Consider the following 18,929-nt stretch of genomic DNA (forward strand, 5'->3'; position numbering starts at 1 on the left):
TGACTAAATTGAGGTGTCCAATGCCATTTGGAATATCCAAAGGTACCCATGAGCCACAAAAGAGCCATGTCTGAAAGAGGAGGTAGAGATCAGCAAGACTGAATAGGACACCTCAGATCACACTAGACCTTCACGTCTATTACTTTTATTTCTTTGCAGTGCTACCTGTCTCTGCTTTGCTACTGCTTCCTTAACCCTGCACAGCCCAGGCCACCTTTCTGAAATTCTTCCCTTCTCCACAAGGATGTTATTGTCATTTTCAAAGCAGGCTTCCAATATGTGTTACCTTCTGGGGGCTCAAAGACTGGTGGATTCAAGCAATACATGTGATAGCCACGGTCACAGTCATCACAGAAGAGCAGCTGGTCCTGAGATAAGGTTGTTGAGGCGGCAGTAAGGAAACAGGAGGAGAAGGAGAGGAGAAGAGAGAGAGAAAATGATGTAAATTAGTCTATTTCCAATATGAAAACACAAGCATGGTAAGCAGTAGTGCTCAGCTACGAAGGCAGAGCTGCAACATAGAGACTAAGAGACTATTTGGAATGTAAAAGGCTACAGGCATCGCATTCATGAGTCCATGATCAACCACCATATTTCTGCAGAGAGAACTTCTCATCACAAAGGCAGTTCAGTTTCTAACGGGAAAATCTCTCTGAGAGGTGGAGGCTTTCCTCTCCAAGGTGGCCTCATGTTGCAGAAGCAAAAGCTGTGAGGCCGAGGATATGCTGTACTCGGAGGACAGCTTTGCTGGGCTCCAATGTGACCACATGCTGGATCTCATCCCTTCAGGGGAAACCTTTCCTGACAAATGCCCGAACTTAGCCAGTTCTCCAAAACTCAGCTGAGTAAATACTCTGTGAAACAGATGGAAATGACGTGATCCCACCATGTGGTCTGCAGCTCGCTTCTGTATTTGGAGGGAAAAAGCTGCTCTGAATTATCCCATGATTCCTAACACAGAACAGCTCCCTGTTTTCAGATTTCCTTATTTACTGCTAGAGCAAAAAAAAAACCAAAAAACTCAGGCTTCAAATTTATTCTACTATAGGTAATGTAAGCATTAGCTAATCATCTCCAAAGTTCTCCACTCACTGTCAATTCTCCAAGTTTCTCACAGACTACCAAGGGCCCTTAGCATCCAGTTCAAACTGAAAACCCCACAGAGAGGACCCTGTTCAGCTGCAGGTTTGGAAATCACTGGGAGAGGTGATTAGGTGACTAGAGATTTGACTAGCCATCCCAGTTCAAATGCTTTCAGGTTTCCCAAGTCTTGTAATTAAGATTTAAAAATCACGCCAAGAAAGTAAGCAAAATCAGAGACAGAAGAAACATATCTGCCATCTTTCAGGTTATCACCCATTCACAGCTACTCCTGACTACCATGCTGAAAACACTACTCTCTTGCAACATGACTTTACGACCTTCAGCTTATTTCTATTGAATATGCATACAAACCACCAGTATCACCATATTAAGTGTCCCTATATGATGATCCCTCTGGTAATCGAAGCAGAGACCAGTGGCTGAACGGGGGAACTGGGGAGAAGCCCATCTCTGCTTTCAGGAGTGGCTCATCCTTGGTGATGTATGGAAGCAGCAGTAAAGCCGTGACCCACACCATTGCCCCATGCTCCTCAAGGGAGGGCATGACAGTAGCTTGCAGTGACACTCATTTGCATGAAAAGGTAAATGAACTCACATCATTCTCAGAGGTCCCACAAAGGCTGCAGGATTTGCACTCAATGCACTGCCACTGATAGGTTTTAACAGCCTCAGTCATGTTTGTGGTGAACTGCAGGCAGGTCGGGTGTCCTGAGGAAGATCGGAAACAACTGTCATTGTTAAGGTTCACTCTTTGCTTGTTAATTAACTGGTATTAAATTTGGGAACAAAACGCACATGGACATGGACTGACCACAACATGGGCTGCAACTAACAGTACCAAAGAGGAAAGCAGGCATTAACCCTTTCGCTGCCGGGCACAAGAGAAAATCAGAGTCATCCCCACCCATTCCCCATTGGCAAAGCAGTTTTACTCAGAGCTCTTAAAAATGGTTTGGCTTTGGGTTTGGTTTTTGTGGGACTCTTTTTGTTTATTTTTTTTATTTTTGAAAGGAAACAAGAGAAAGGATGAAATCAGAAACAAACCGAATTTCAGAGAGACCCCATCTGTCTTAATAGAAATTGGACTACAGTTTCAATTAGCATCGTTTCAACCGGACTGAAGGACCTGGTAGAAATGAGGTTATTCTCCATTTCAGAGCTTTCTTTTGTGGTATCCGAATGGGTGGAGCAATTCTGTAAACTTTGCTTAAATGGAAGCAGCAGCATACAGGGAAGAAGCAAGACAAGATGGAGGGATACAACTTCTATTTTTTTTAAGAGCTCTGCCAATAATGTCGGCTGGCATAGAAGAAACCAAATTGCACAGCTAACCTTCCAGGATTAAAACAAGAAACCGAAAGGAAAAAACCCCAAGCCAGCTCCCACAACAATCTAAATGAAAGGAATAAAGAGGGAAAGCTAGCAGAACAGTTCACATCTAATCGGGAAGGACAAATTGCCAGAGTTACAACCCCCACCCCTACATGCGTGTTGACTCCAGCTTTGCAAAACAGCAGTATCACAGTAGCAGGGTCAGCAATGGGCTTTCTGGAGGGGAAAATGCAAACAAACAAACAAACCAAAGGTAGGATCAGTGTTCCTTCTGCAAAACAAAACAAGAAAAATATACCGCTGAAATAAAGTACTGTACTCCCAAACCACCCCTATCAGGCTGAGGCCGTCACCTGCCATAAGCTACTGCTTGTGTTCTTGGGAAGCCCCATATCTAGTATCCCCCTCCAACACACGCAAGCATAACACTGGGCATAGTTGGGGGTGGGGGGCATGAGGCAGAGGTAGCCAATTGCAAATCTATAGGAAAATTGGAAATACAGGTGCGCACATCCAGCACTACCACATGCTACTGCTAGAACCACACACCATCAGGTGTGCAGGGGTTTTCACCTCTAGCTGGTCTGTTGTTCTTATACTACAGCCAATGGGTAGAAAAATATCTTTTCCACCTCCACCAGCCTAAAAGTCTTTTTAAAAAAGGAGAAAAGAAAGGCTGCTTCTCCAATAAGAAAAAAGTGCATGGCTGTGGTAGGCAGATGTGGGCATAGATGCATCATTTTCATTACCAGACCTACTGGCAGTATTTTGCTGTGTTGTAGCATCACCCATCACCACCTTACAAGAAGCCTCTGTGTTTTCTAGCCAGTGAAGCAAACAGTGGCTCAGAATTGCTGGGTAAGGCAATAATACTGCAGGGAATATACTTTTATGCACGACCGATACCACCAAATGGTATAATGAAAATTTTTGTTCTCCAGTTGTATTTGCATGGTAGTGATAAGAAAACTAAGCCTGTCCAGCGAAGAAATGTGTGTACATAAGTAATTAAGGAAATGGAACAGAAAATGAAGGAGATATTTAAGGAAGGAGGGATCAATCACATTGTCCATAACACTCTTAAGCCTCTGAATAAATACATGTTTTGACAGTACTGATGAGCTGAGATAGGCTAAGAAGATCACTGGGTTTTGGAGCCCTTGAAATGTCAGCACAAAACAAGAGTCAGATTTTACTGAGATTTACAGTGGACCAAGTTGAAACTAAAGTTCTGGGGACCTTGAAACCACAACTGACCAAAAGGAGATTTTGTGACATGATAGCTTTTTGCTGAAAGGACCTCATATAATTTCTGATACTACCAAACTAGCAGAATCTGACATGACACTGAAATGTTCCTCCAGATCTGATTTACAGCAAACACGGAATCTCATTCCAAAACCAGCAAACAGAACAAATGTGCCACACTACACATCAGGGAGGAATTCATCCCAACAGCAGCAAGGCAGCTTCCAGAAAGGTTGTACAGCGCTGGAATACATCACAGAAAACAACTCACACAGGGAGGTGAGTTAATCAGAGAGTTAAATAGCTTCCGTCACATTTGAAAAGAAACAGAAAGAATGGAATCAAACTTAGAGAAATAAATCACAGCTAAATGCATACACACATTCACGTGCTCACTTGCCTGCGTATACACATTGCTCATCGCAGAGACTCCAGCTAGAGACTCTCAAACGACACGAAGGTCAGGTTCTGTTCACCACTTTATCTCTGTCCCTTTGCAGCCATTCCTGCTCTCTTCCAGCTATCAGTCTTGACTGTCTTGTTCCTCATTTGCCTCAAAAAAAACCCTCTGCAGGTTTCCTGTGCTGCATCTCGCATCGAGGGTGCCTCATCCCTGAAGTGATCCATCCTATTTTGCAGAGCCCTTCTTAAGAGCCACACCCACCATAAGCCTAAAAGAAATAGGCTCTTGTAGGATGAGGATCTCTTAGAAAACATCAATAGTGGCATGAGGGCCATGGTGGCTTCTTTTAGTAGCAATACAAGAATCTTTTGGAAAACAACAACAAAAAGCACCAAAACAAACAAACAAAACCCCCACAAAACGAAACAAACAAACAAACAAACCCAAACCACCAAAAACAAGCAATTTATTCACTCCATTGGGCTCTCTCTACAAATGCTGTGACTACAAAAGAGACCAACAAATGCCCACAGCCTTGTCTGCATTGCTGCAGATTGCTCTCTGTTAGCCCAGGGCTTGTAACATGTCTAAGGGAAAAATAACTCCTCATGGACATGTCTTGCTTCAGCCTCTAAGTCAGATCCTCTTTTGCATTAAACAATGTGCCTTGTGGTACCATGATCCCAACCTAATGTCATTGGAAAGACTATTTTTACTTATGCCAGCAGCGTGATGAGGCACTGTAGCGTACAGCAAGTATGTCAGTAGATACTCAAAGCAATAAAATTCTTTTTCCTGACCTCCCTACTCTCCTTCTTCCCCATCTCTCTATTTTCTTGCTACTTTGGTTCAAAACCAATGTTTTTCCTGACCTATGAGAAAATTCACACATCCAGGACTTCCTGGAGTGGTGTTAGTATAGACCATCCCTACTCCATATCACAGCACTTCTTGGCATTCCCTCTGTGGCAGAAGACAAAGCTCTGTAGCTGCATATGGCAAGCTACAATAGGTAGATTCAAATTATCTTTAAAAAAAAAATTAAAAAGCTAGTTCTGCCCACAAACAATTTGTTTTACACAAAGAGCAGCACAAAATGTGGTTCAAGTTACAGACACTGTTGTAGCACACAAGCCAGAGAGCTGTAAGTCTTTCTTGCTTAATTTTGTCACTTATGTGGTCAAGATGAAGAAATAGTCTTATTTTGCTAATCTTGCAATAAACAGCATTTGCTATGGTGAAGGTGTGCAGCACAGAGTCTGCAGCTGGAAATCAATTAATAATTCAGGTTAATAATTCAGGCTCAGCCCTGGCAAACCCTGGATCACTTTCACGTGTTGTATCAGCTTCGCAGATCTAACAGGGGGAAGAAGTAACACATATTTATGGTGTCCCCAGAGTCAATAGACAGATCTCTAAAACACACCGTGGGAGCAGCTCTGTTGAAGGAGAATGTGATATGTTAACATCGACAGTTTCTAATCTACCATAAGTATTCTCTACCAAAACTTTTGCTATGCCGCAATAGCTATAAACAACGTCAACAATAAAACTTGCAGTGAGGAGATTTCCAGCAGCTCATCCCTTTGTCTTAAAGCAATATTTTAGAGTATAGATCAGGTCTGAAAGCTCCCTCATCTTTGTCAAAACTCTCCTCTGGATCTGAACCCTGTGACTGAGACTATATTTTATAGTGACACCCATGTTTCACATGCCACTGGATTTAATTGTGCACTGTGTCCACCAGACATCTGGTCAGAGGAGTCGGGGGTGAGCACATTGAGAGACCATTTCTTGTCTCCCACACCCAGTGCAAGTGCAGACAGGCGGTAAGGAGAATTTCAACATAAATATCAGCCCCATTCCATACCCCCACATCCCCCCCTCCCCCCAAAGAAATATAAAAGTCTCTCCTGCTTACACTGGCTATATAACACCAAAGACCAAAACTGATGTTAAAGGGCAGGAGCAATCTGCTGCTCCCAGGCGCTCTGTGACCAGTGAAGGCCTTAGAACGCCTCATTAGTGCTTCTTCAATAATGGATTCTGCATCGCAAGATTAATTGCAGCCATGTGCTCTGTCACACCCGCCACAGACTGTTTAAGTTAACAATCCAATCAATAACCTTTTTCAAACAAAGGCAGAGATTATCTAGAGAGAAAAAAAATAAGCAAAGACTCCTTTTTTAAAACAAATGTGAAAGTATTTATATACTGTAAAAGGAATTTTCACCCAGTTTTCAATTCTTTCCCCGATCTTCACTGTGTAGTGGTGAACTTTTTAATCAATAGCATAATGAAAACCCACAGGGCTCCTGGCTATATCACATCAGAATTTATCCCATAAACTATACAGGTCTTTAAACAACTATAAATACATATTACAGATATAATGACCTGTGTCACAGGAACACCATCCAAATAATGGAAGTTTTACATGCAAAGAAATGGCAACATTTCCTCCTGCTAAGATTGAATAAGGACTGCTGTGACTGCTGCCATCATTAGACAGAATTATTACCAATATTCTTACAAAAGAAGGGAAAAATAACTTGTAATTCTAATAAAGAGTATGATTTTATGGTTATGGTATAAAAAATTAGGCCTCATTTGTCTAAGAAGGCATGCTTACAGATATATGGTGTCAACAACAGATGCATCAGAAAGGGCCTTTAAAAACCCAGACCACCCACCCACAGCGGAAGACTTGGCTTTGCCAGAATCCCAGGGCTCCAGGAGCTGCAGCTCTCAGAAGAAGAACAAACATGTCTAAGGGCTGAGGACGCGGAGCTCTTGGCATTTTCCTGGCCCTTCCCACCTCACAAAGTCAAGGCATTACAGACCAGTGACATATTCCTGCCTGCTCAGATGGAGCTACTCGTAAACAACAGCCTTCAAAAGTCTTTGTGGGATGAGGATTCGAGGCACCACCTGCCGCAGTACCTCTGTGATACAGGCAAGTAGGAGTATTTCATTAAAGAAAAATACAACAGATTTCCCAGCAGCCAGGGCAGGGGTGGGGGTCAGAGGCTGCAGGTGAAGAGCTCTTGTGTCACCCCCTTCGGCACAGAGCCCTGCTGAATCCAGCTTCTTCAGAAAAACAGACAAACAAACAAACAAGGATGCCTCACGCAGAAGCTCCGTTGGGTTTTATTAACATCAGACAGAAGAGAAGGAGAGGAAATATTACCACTCTGAATTTCTGCATCTTGATGGAAATGAGAAAACCTGGCTGTTGCTCCTGCTGTCCGAGGCACTGTGTTCCCGCACCACCAACTCTGCTGCAAAACTGAGGCCAAAAGGACTCGGAGGCCTCAGTGAACAGGCTGGTCAGTCTGATTTGGTCAGAGACCAGCTTGCCTCTAATCTAATATGCTGCAATATGCCAGCAATTGTGGAAGAATTAACGCCTTTAATAATTGATGGAGCTCTGAAACTATCCAGCTGTAGCAGAGCTTATAGTTCCTATTATTTCATTTCCTGGCCCTATATTCTTTCTGGCCAGCATGGACAGAGTTTAAACCGTGCCTGCAGAAAGGGAAGGGGCACACTGCTGCATTAGCACCCGCACTGGCAGCCTGCCGCGCTCTGGAGGTGGTGGTTTCTTTTTCGGTACTGCCAGTTCCAGTGGCAAAAGAAACATAAATTACAAGCCATTGCTCGAATATTCAGCACCAGTAGAAGAAAGCCCGCTTTAATTGCTCACCCAGGGGACAAATAAAGCCCCTGTGCAGAAGATAATGCTTCAGTCCCAGTTGCAGTTAGGCAGGTGTAATCGGAGTCTATGGGAACTGAAAGCAGGACAGACCTCTGTTTGAAAACAAGTAACACTGGGTATCTCACAGAAATTATAAAATGGTGGTGAGTGGAACGTGGCACCTGCAGCTCGCTTTCCTGCACTACCCTGCTCTTACTTTAGCCATGTAAACACCAAACTGCACAGGGGGAGTGAGGCCTACAAGAACACCCCTCATCTTGAGGCAATCCCCAGAAAATTTTGTTGCTTAAGGAAAATCCATCCACAAGCTCAACTCACTCCCAGATTTGACTCTACAATGCTGCATAATTTCCTCTGAAATGTTTTTAAGCATCGAGAGGATCAGCCAGGACAAAGAGCCTGGGCTACAGAGCGTTCATTGGGAGCAGAGCTGTGCTCAAAGGCTGCCTGCGTGCACAAACAAAATGAAGGAACTGTGCCTACACAGACTCACGTGCACCCAGAGAGATTAGACACAGACAAGGCAGAGTAACCGGCACGGGGTGGTGGGAGGAGCTGGGTGGGATTTGGGGGTGACCTCCAGAGCACACAAAGAGAGAAGCCAGGACGAAGTTATGTCGAGCATCCTAATGGTATGTCAGTCAAATCGCTCTCCCCACACACACCATCCCCTCATTAGCAGATGCCCCAAGTCTTACAGGAAAACTACTTGAGAAATGTTTTGAAATAGTTTTACTGCAATAGGTTTCTGTGTGCCTTTCCCTGCATAGCCCCGCTTCCTCGGCACGCACAGTCCAGCCATACCTATCTTAGCAGGGAGAAATGAAAAACAGAAGTTACAGATTTGAAAAGCCTCTCAAAACCATCGACAATTAACTTGGACGTATACAAATCACCGCCCTGGGAGAAGACCCTAATTTGGGCTGGCGATGCTGCAGCCAAGCTCTCTGCTCTGGGCTCCAGTTTGCCAGAGGAAGGATGAGCCCTGCGGGGGTGCCTGCTGCTGTGTGGGGGTCCCACTCTGGCCAGCCATGCCTGTCCCTCCAAAACTCCCTGTGATGGACTGACATCTGCACCTTCATTTCGTGTCTTCTGGGGACTGGGTTGCAGCAGATGTGGGGCAGATCTGGGGCAGAGTCTTGCTCCTCTGTCATCCCCTCTGCCTCAGAGCAGTGGGGACTCGCACACACACTGACACATGCTGCTCCATTCACTGCAAAGACTGTGGTAATGCACAAGTGAGGAAGCAAAACGGGCTCTGCGTGTTTGCAACCCAGGGCATCAGAAATGGCCCCTGACATTAAAGCCAAAGGAAATGCTGCACATCCGTGATGTCCCAGCTTAAAACCAGCCATCACTCTGCTCCCTCCTCTCCCAGACCAGCCTTATTAGCCACTGTTGGCTACTAGACAAAATGGCTATTTCTTGCCTAAGAAGAATAATGTGGAAGCACTCAAATAACCTCATACTGAAGCATCAGCTTGTTAATGCACTGGTAAGTCATGCCAGCACTGTACAATTCCTGGGGGTGAATTAGGTCAGAGTGACCTCCAGAAAATCCACCAGGCTGCATCGCTGCGCATCGCATTATGGGTAACGATCTGCTAATTGCCAGGAGGCACTTGGGCTGCTTACCAACACCAACAGGAAGGAAACCTGCCTGCAGGCACCGCACGGACTCCATATGCCAGGGACATAGCTCCTAATAATGAGAATAAACCCATTTACAGGGGGTGAAGTGGCCAGGAGGACGGGCATGGCATGCTAATGCTGCCCAGCAGGTACACCTCGGGGGGGTCGGCTGCCTGAGACCCCCCCAGCAACACCATCTGCCCAATGCAGGGCAGGTTTTGCATTATGTTGCACAGTGAAGTCAGGGTGAGGTAGATGGAGATGAAAATGTGGGAGTAGGAGGAAGGCTGCTTATCCAGACAAGATGAATCACCACAACCTGGAAAGCCAACATCCCCTTTGCCCGGGGGACAGTTTTGTTACCCTTCAACAAACTGCAGTGGAAAAAAACCTCCGGCGCGGCTCCGACCTCGTCACTATGCACTGCAGGCTCCCCAGCCAGGCCAGCTCACACACCACAGAGCTTTCAATCAACTGGCAGGCTCACTAAACCCTTTCAAAATGAGCAACCAAGCAAAAATACTTGGTCATAAACACTAAAAATAGGAATGGAGGATTGGGTTTTGTTTTGCTTTTTAACTTGGTGAAGCCAGTTCTTCCTAGTGCATTAAATCCACCTCCCTGGCAGTCCATTTAGAACATCTCCTCCCCACTGGGAGAGCCAAAATCCCCAGCTATAATGAGAGGAGTGGGGTGGTATTGAAAACACCAGGGAAATGGCTGCCTGAATAGCCTTCCATGAGAGCATTACCTTTGTTAAAACCTTCCCTAAAACAAGATATCTGCTCTGCCCCTCGTCCCCTCCCTTTAACCTGAACAAGGACTCTGTTACCTACTTGAACCTATGTCTGCTGTCCAAACACCTGCTTCTTCCCCAATATTCCCGGTGTTAAACTGCCCCACTAGCACAGACAGACAGACAGCACGTCTGCAGGAACGCCCAGTGCAGCCCAGCGAACCTGTGTTATCAGGGCAGTGCTCAAAAAGGCTGGCTCCAGCATTTTCCCACTGACCCAACAAAGCATCAGTGGTGGCAGTGAATAGGACATGTCATTCCCTGGGGCTTTCCAACAGGGGCTTCTCCACTGGGATGACGTGGGAGAGTGCAATGGACGTAATGCTTCATGGCACAGGCACCTCCTTGCTAAAACCAGGCCATGGTCAGACAGTCAGCTGGGAGAGCATCAAAACAAGCCCTCTGCACCACTCTGCTCCTCCTCAAGCATCGAGGGCTTTAGGGAGAAGTTCAGAGGTGACTTCAGCCACAGGTCAGGAAACAGCCAAGCCAGAAAAGTCAGTGTCAATTGAAAAAGGGGTAGGCTGGGTTTATGTTGATGAATTAGGGGACAGGAAAGGGAACAAGGAGAGAATATTACTAACCTCTGGACAAACTTTCTTTCTAGAAGATTAAGGAACAACTCTAGACTAATTCTCTGCCAGCACAGTTCCAGAAATTTCAAATCAAATGGCAAACTCCAGAGAAATTATTTAAATATCATCATTTTAATATTAAATAAACTTAACCACACAGAAGACACCATGCCATTGCATAGGCAGTGACCTCATTGCTGTCACATGAGGTGACCACGTATCATCCAGATAAAGAAATGCAACACATTCTGGGTAAATGGTTGATAACTGATGCAAACACACTGTAAATGCAAGAGTTCTGACTTTCCCACACAAGCTAACATGCACTGCTGCTAATGTGACTGTGTATTCAGATGTAAGTAGAATCACCTCACTCAACACAAACAAAACCAATTTGGAGTAAGTTACTTCAGTGTCTCATTGATTTAAAGAAACCCTTTTGGCTGATGAATGGGCAGTGCTCTCCGCACACACCTTCCAGTGCTTGTCATGCAGTGCCAGAAGCTGGAAAAATCACATCATCTACTGGTATTTTTCCTTCTGTGTTAGTTAAACACCCTGTTTGGTTGGGAATTTCTCAGTGTCAATAGAGATTTCATTGATATGGCAGCCAGTTTTCACCCAAGTCCCAGCAACATCAATATCTAGAGGGAAGTAAGAGCTATAACTGCACCCTCCACAGCATCAGTATGTGTTTGAGGGAGGTGGAGGGGGAGAGGTGTGTGAAATGATTCAGTTTACTGTCAAAAAAATGCCATTTTAGGATAATCTAAACATCTGAGTGAAGGAGGGAATCTGAATGAAGTCATTTCAGTCAAAAGCAAGCCGGAAGGGAGAAAGGGTTAAAGGGGCAGCAGAGGGAGAAACTGATTTTTCAGAAAGGGTGAGACATTTTGTGCCAGTGTTTCATAAACAAGAAGTTGGACTTTCATTTTGGAACGGTATCTTGCTTCAAAACTGAGCTGGATGGAATTGTTTCTAAGAGAGGGAAAAATACTCACAAGTGAAATGTTTCATTCAAGCCTGCACACACTTGGCTGTGGGAAAGGAAGGGAAAGGGCCATTTCATTGAGAAAAAGAGAACACGTTTCATTTCAAATCAAACTAAAATCTTTCCTCCTCACAAGGCTATTTTTCAGTTCAGTTATTTGAACAGCCTTTGTGAGTCCAACAAAATGCTGCTAAAGACACCAAAACAGTAGGATACTTTTTTTCCACCACTGGGAAAACACCAGATTAAAATCCATTATTTCTTTTCTCAGAGCTCACCAGATCTTCCACTCCAAGGTAGCTAAGTCGAAGCACAGGCCATGCTTTAACCTGAAATAAGTGAGTAGTGTTGCTTTAACCTACACAACGGATACTTCATAGCAGCTAAATATCACATCAGATTAAACAAGAAATTTGCTAGTTCCATGTCAGTGGATACAAGTGTCCCTCATTAAACAGTTCACTAGTACTGCTCCTTTTCAGCACCAGAGGAATTGTTTAACAGAGACTAATCAAAAGTAGAAGATTATCGTATTTAATGCTAGAAAATGATCTTCCACAGTACGAGAGGGATCTGTGGGTCTTCTGACCCTGCTTTTAGCTGGCTGATACATTGGCTAGCAGGACTATTGCCCGGTGGTTCTGTTAATGGCAAAGAGATTGGGAAGTCCTCTCCTACAGGCTGGTCTGACCAGGTTCTGGACACCTCCACTCCTCACACCTTTAACAGCTGCTGAAGGTATTCATCACCTCTGACATTCACTGTTAGATGGCATTCCAAAGCCCGAGAGATGTTTGGCAATTCTCAATGACAGCTCTACTGAGCCTAATGGGGACTAGTTCTTCTTCACGTAAATGCCAGACCCATAAATATGTGAACAGTCACACAGGAATCTAATGGGTTCAGATGTCCTTAGGAAATTTATCTCCTCTTTTTTTGTTGTTTTCAGATTGCTAAGTGCTAGTAAAATCTTGTCCTTAATGGAAGTGAGGAAGGGATCTTGAGGAGCTAGCTAATGAAGAGGCTGACCTGGCCTTGCAAGGGAAATAAAGCTCCCTAACCCAGGGAAGGTCCTCCTCTCCAGGTGAAGGAATACATGGCTCTGGACCATCTGGATGTCTGAAGAGTACAATAGTGATCTGAATTCAACCCAGAGAGAGTTTATGGATAGTTAAAAACTCTCCTAAGCCTCCAGGCTGATGGACACATTCAGAGATATAGCTGGTGTGGAAAGACCTGAGAAGAGTTGGGACCTGTTCTTTAAGAAGCCCAAGCCCAGATATCCCAGCAATAGATGAGGCTTTTGAGCCAAGATCCAGCTGCAGAATCCACTGCACTGTGAAACAAGTTGTTGAACCTGAGGAAAGGGCTGGAAAAGACTTTAGTGTTGTTTAACACATTTAAGTCACTCCCAGCAGAGCACGGATGGGAAACAACTATGACTTGTACCAACAGGAGAAAATTAATTTCTCAAACATAGGCTTAAAACCACCCCATGTAAATTCCACTGTACAAAGTGCTACGTGAACTTGAAAGCTATGTCTCACTAGCTATCTGACACTAAAATAAAGGTACCCCTTTAGTGACAGCACAGCTTTCGGCTGTTTCTCTCACGTTGGAGAGCTGGCCTCAATATTGGCTTCTGAAATGATTATATGAAGAATTTAATAGCTGTTGTCTAATTAAAGCAATCCAAATTAGTAAGCTAAGTCTTCAGCAATGCTTGACAACTCTCCAGCATTACTTAAAACCTCTAATCTGTTTCAAAAAAAGAAGGCTATATCTGAAAGATCTGGTCATGTTCATTCTCTTTCTGCAGTCCACAATGAAGCCACCAGCACCAGGACAATAACAGCAAAGACTGAAGAAACATAATGAGAAGGGGCTTCAGTCCAAGCCAAAAGGACTCCTAACACCTTTGCAAACCTAGAGATAAACTAGAAGTTCCTACTGAGCATTGGTTATGGAAGATGAACAGCACCAAGAAATGAAACCACTTAAAAAAAAAAACATTCAGCATAAGACTACGTCTATGCAGAGGCTACGTCTGTTCCTGCTCAAGAGGTACCATCCATCATCTGGGAACCAAAGAAGTTCCCCAGAGCAGCTGCCTCTTCCAGCAGTAGTTCCAAGAGCTTCAGCCCACCACCCGGTTTCAATGTTCAGAGGGCATTGCCTGTTCCATAGCAGTGCCATCATTGGTTTGTTGGCTATTCCGAGCTACCACATCTATCTTAGATAACCTTAAACAAAACTGTTTCTAATTATATCCCAGCTGGCAATATTAGCCACAACACTGCACTCCAGAAATATGTACTTTTTCAAAGGTAAATGGTACACTTCTCCTATCATGGGGAACAGACACCATGGAATTGTGAAGAATTACAGGCTGCAAGGACAAAACTTCATCAAATAACAGATGATATGGTAAAAGTTTCAAACACACACAGCAAGAGCATTTGTTCAAACAGCAAAAAATGCAGTCAAGTCTCAAAAAACATACTGGTGAAATTAAGATGCCACAGATGGGTGGCTCTCATCTTAAGTCATTAAAATCAAAGATGGGTCTAAATTGTGGCAAATGTCCAGCTTTGGCGCAGCAAAGAGAATAAAATTTTACAATAATTTCCAAGAGACAATGGAGACCTTAAACACATCGAACCACAACTTGGACAAGCCCAGCCAAAGCTAAGGGGAGCAGTCGCTGCCTATGTGCTCTGCTACGTATGCTTTATGTAGTTGAGGTCCTACTGAGCCATCTTCAATGCTGGGGACGGGATGGGGTATAGAGAAGTTCATGTCATTGCTAATGAGCGTTAAAAGCTTGGGTTTAGAGAGGAAGGATTTTGAGGTTTTAAATCATCTGTGGGCTAATGGAACTGATTACAAGGAGGGCTCACAGCTCCAGGATGCAAATTGAACCAGACTTTTTTCCTGATTCCAGGCAAAAGTTTAAACCAGTGCAACATTCTAATTCAGGTCACAGCAAAGAAGCTGATGCCATTTTTAGTCCACTCAGAGAACTCAGGATTCCAGCCCTCAGCTTTGCCAGCCTTCAGCTCAGTCTCAGCCTACAGAAATCTGGCTTTGGGGTCACCCATTAGCTCCTGCAATGCTGGGAGATGTTTTTAGTCCCTCCTCCTGCCACACCTGACTCTCACCATCAAGAACCCTTCTCCAGACAGGAAAATAGGATACCTTCTTAGCCAGCGTGCCAATGTAGATCTGCTCTGGGGCTTAGGAAACAGTAGCATTTTTTTCTATTCAGATAATTTGTGCAAAATTAAAACTCTCCTTTAAATAATTTCTATTCCCAGGCCCTTGTCTTTAAAAAAAAAAAAAAAAAGACACAAAAATGTTCAAAGTAATAAGACTAATGCAGAGTTGTTCTCTGGAGTCTGACAGCCTGTAACAATAGCTCTGCTGCGGTGGAGAGGATCCCATTCATCTGAACAGGGTGTTGACAGACATCCATAAAGGCCAATTTCAATGTACACTTTCACTCCTGGTTACCTTAGCAGACACGACTGGCTCTGCTCTCTGCTCTCCCTATCACACAGGGGACAATGAAAATGACAGCTGAGCTAGAACGGGAGATGACCTATTGAACAAGAAAAGTGCACTGATGCCACAAGCAGCTTCCTTCCTTCCTTTCTTCAACTTTCCTTTCTTTGATTTGTCAGCATTCAGTTTTGCCCTCAGTCCAACCTCTGCCTGGGTCTCTCTGTTCCATGCAGCAGAGCAGAAAGCTCAAGAGGAGCTCAAAGAAGAACAACAACAATGGCCTGGGGCTCAGGATCTGTCATCACACACCTTCCCTCCCCTCTGAGCTTTGGGGCAGGAAAAGAAAGTTACTTGTCCCCCATGAAATCCCTACAGAGAAGTAGTTTTGTAGGCCTATAACTCAGATTATTGAGAGCAAATGGCAGAAGGGCAATGAGAGGCTTCTAGGAGGAGCTTCAAAACCCACAATCCTATCACCCAGTCTGTGCTCTAAGGAGACCATCAGCGCTACCTTCTCAGCATGGCTCAGGAGCACAGTTAGCATCTTACCCACCTCCTCAGCTGCCTCTGGACCCAGTGCCCAACAGGTGAAATGGAAGGGAAGACCTCTTTAGACACAGAACAGCTGAGGACAACCCAGTCAGGAGTCCAAAGGCTGCTCTATCAGATCCCAAACAGGTTCCCAAGAGCCACAGTGACTGAGGACAGCAAAGGCAGCTGAAACTGCCTTCTGGTTTCCTCCTTCCTCCAATGAATCAGCAAAGGCCTCGCACAGGTAAAGACAAGGTCTAAACGCAAGTAGGGATGTTTTCAAGTCATATTGACCTGAAGAAAGAGTGAAGAAACAAGAGTGAAGAAATTAAGATTACACATGTCAAAAATAAAACTCCATGGGGAAAAGCTATAAAAGATGACCAAGAACAGTTAATTCTCTGCTGCAAAGATACACAGTCTGTCACACACAACTGTTAAAAATTAGGCAGGTAGGAGCCCACCTGTACAATTCTGTACAATTCCTATATTGCCTGACGTGTTCTTTAGGACTTATTTGCCATTTAATCTTCTTTGGGGGACAGTTCACTACTCTAAAGGATCTGCACCCACATTGGAAGATCTCTTAGCTACACCTCAGCTGCTATTTTTGCAAGCAGCTGGCAAAGTAAAAAGGGCCACCTGTAGCCTCTACTGGTAGCAGAGAAATTGATTGGAAGGCAAAGAAAAGGCAACAGAGCTTCACAAAAATGACAGCAGGCCTACTAGGGAGTTTCCTAAAAAGATGGCATGTAATCTGAAACAGTATTTCCTCTTTCTCTTTCCATCCTATACAGCAATACTATTGATGTAATATGTGTAAAGAAAAAGAGAGGGTTCATGCCTGCACTGTGAAATACAGCAGAAGGAACCGCAGTTTCCAGTTACTCCAGTGACCAGATTAGACATGGCATAGGTAGGGTCAGGACTCCGTAGAGCAATATCACTAAAATCTATACAAAAAGCTCTCATACAATTTAGATTCCAACCTAGAACTTAACTTAATGCATCTCTATTAATCACACGGAGAAGGTTATTAAAATATAAAAACATTTAGGAATCTCCTTTATTATTACCAAATGATAAGAAGTGCTCTTAGAGTGAGTCCTACACAAAAGAAGCATTTTATTTCCTGCCTACCTTCACTATAGCAAGCAACAGAATCAGTTTCTGTAGTCCAGTGAATGGAGAAGAGAAAGTAAAAGAGAAAAAGGAAGAAAGTTCTTGGTTAATGATACAAACCAAAATCCAGGGACAAAAGTTGTAATTTACAAAACGGAAAAGGGAAACAAAATCAACAGAGGAGGAAGTTTTATTTTAAGCTTCAAAGAGAGTATTATAAACAATGGAGAGCTTAGAAAAGTATATGTACAAGTATGTTATTCAACAACATATTTTTAAAAGAAGATTATTTGCACTAAAAAAGACCTTGTGGAGTTGGTTTGATAAAGTAATACTTACAGAGGAATAAACAGTAGGGGCGCTGGAAGCAGAACTTTTATTTGGAAGGAATTACACAAACTGAACACAGACCCTACAGTTTGCAAATCTTCATCACACTTGTGTCTCTTGTTATATTTTGATGTAATAAAATGTTATTTTTTTTCTCTAGATGCAGTTCACCACTGCAAGTTTAGAAATCAACAGAATGAACAGAAAAACCCACCATCCTGCTAAAGAGCCCAATTAGGACATACATTTTGTTATTTAACTTAGTGGGAGCAGGACTGAGGTCTACCAGACATCTTACATGGTTATTTTTGGTCCTGTGTGTTAATCTCGAAGGAGCAGGAGAAGGGGAAGGGAGGACAAAATCATGGAAACCTCTCAATGAGGTGAGTTTGAGTTTTAGGTGCGTGAGAAACATGATGCAGGATCTGGCTCTCTGGAAGCTTCACCTACTCAGGATGCATTTTTTGTAGGCACAGCTCTTTTCACTCCAAAAGCTGACATAAGCCACATTAACAGAACCACTCTTTCTGTCTATACCCTGGGTCTATACCAATAGGTATCTCTGGCACCCCCGTTACAGAAGAGAAGCTAATCTCAGAGCCAAGTCTAATTCCTTCCCTAGGACACAGGGCCATCCTGCATCCTTACTAGACTGCATCACACACGACAGTCAACAGCCCCGTGCCATCCACTGTGACCAGATTTGGCAGCCAACAAAATCCTCCAGTGCTTAGATGAAGCACACCACCTTATTTCACTGAGAAGATGCCTACCAACTCAGAACTGATCCTCACTGCTGCCTCACAGGGCAATTTAGGATTGTAGCTGTGAGAACTCACATTCTTTCCCTGCTGAGTAACCCCTGCTGCTTACTGCTGACACGCAGGTGCACCTGTACGCTTTTCCAAGTCCACTACCATTTAATAAAGGGCTGAAGAATGTAAGGTTTCTACATGTGGCATTGCCCCTGACTCCAACAGGAAGCTCCATGCCAAAAGCACTTAGACATTTAGATACTTCCCTTACATCCCATTCACGATCAGCTGTGGAATTACCAAAGCAAAAAATAATACTAACATTAACAGAGTTGTTTTCCTTTTTTAAACCTCTCTTTCAGCAGAAGTATTTCACAGAGTTGCTCAAGAGCAAACCTTTTTTACTGTGCAGAAGAGACACATCAGTCCTACTGGGAGAAGACAGTCCTTTGAATGGGACACAAAATCTAGTAAGAAAAAAATCCAGCCACTGAGCCTGGTCTTTGCTATTTCAACAGTTTTGTTTGGATTTGTGGCTAATTCAGTACAGCAAAGTAAGTTTCAGCATCTAACAGGATAATATTGTTAAGGAGAAAGTAAACCAGAGCAATCTTCACTTACCACATCCAAATTGCAAAAAACAAAGATACCCAGCACATGTATGAATGGCTTCTTTAAAGTAAGAGAGAGAGCAGAGTTGATCTTTATTTTCATTATTTAAAAAAGTTTTTTCCTTAAAGTAAATATTCAGTCTTTATTTTACATTAAGTGCTTTTTAAAATTTCATGTCTTCACAAAATTGCATTTAAAATTTGAAGTAAAATGTATTTCAAACAAAAATACTGTGCAAGTTCAGCACTTCTTTTCTCTCTTAAATATCGAAATAAA

General features: G+C 43.6%; 1 protein-coding gene across 2 annotated transcripts in view; it reads right to left on the reverse strand.

The window, feature by feature from the left end:
- DPF3 (double PHD fingers 3) overlaps nt 1–18,929 on the reverse strand; it is a gene marked incomplete at both ends in the record, with an annotated part of 163,474 nt that overhangs the window by 836 nt on the left and 143,709 nt on the right. For both annotated transcript variants that reach the window (XM_080345514.1, XM_080345515.1), the window contains 2 exons: nt 287–368; nt 1,700–1,812. In XM_080345514.1, the coding sequence (XP_080201640.1) occupies nt 287–368; nt 1,700–1,812 (195 nt within the window). The remainder of the gene's footprint in view (nt 1–286; nt 369–1,699; nt 1,813–18,929) is intronic.

This window comes from Nesoenas mayeri, assembly GCF_963082525.1.
Source record: "Nesoenas mayeri genome assembly, chromosome: 5".
In the NCBI taxonomy this organism is placed as follows: Eukaryota; Metazoa; Chordata; class Aves; order Columbiformes; family Columbidae; genus Nesoenas; species Nesoenas mayeri.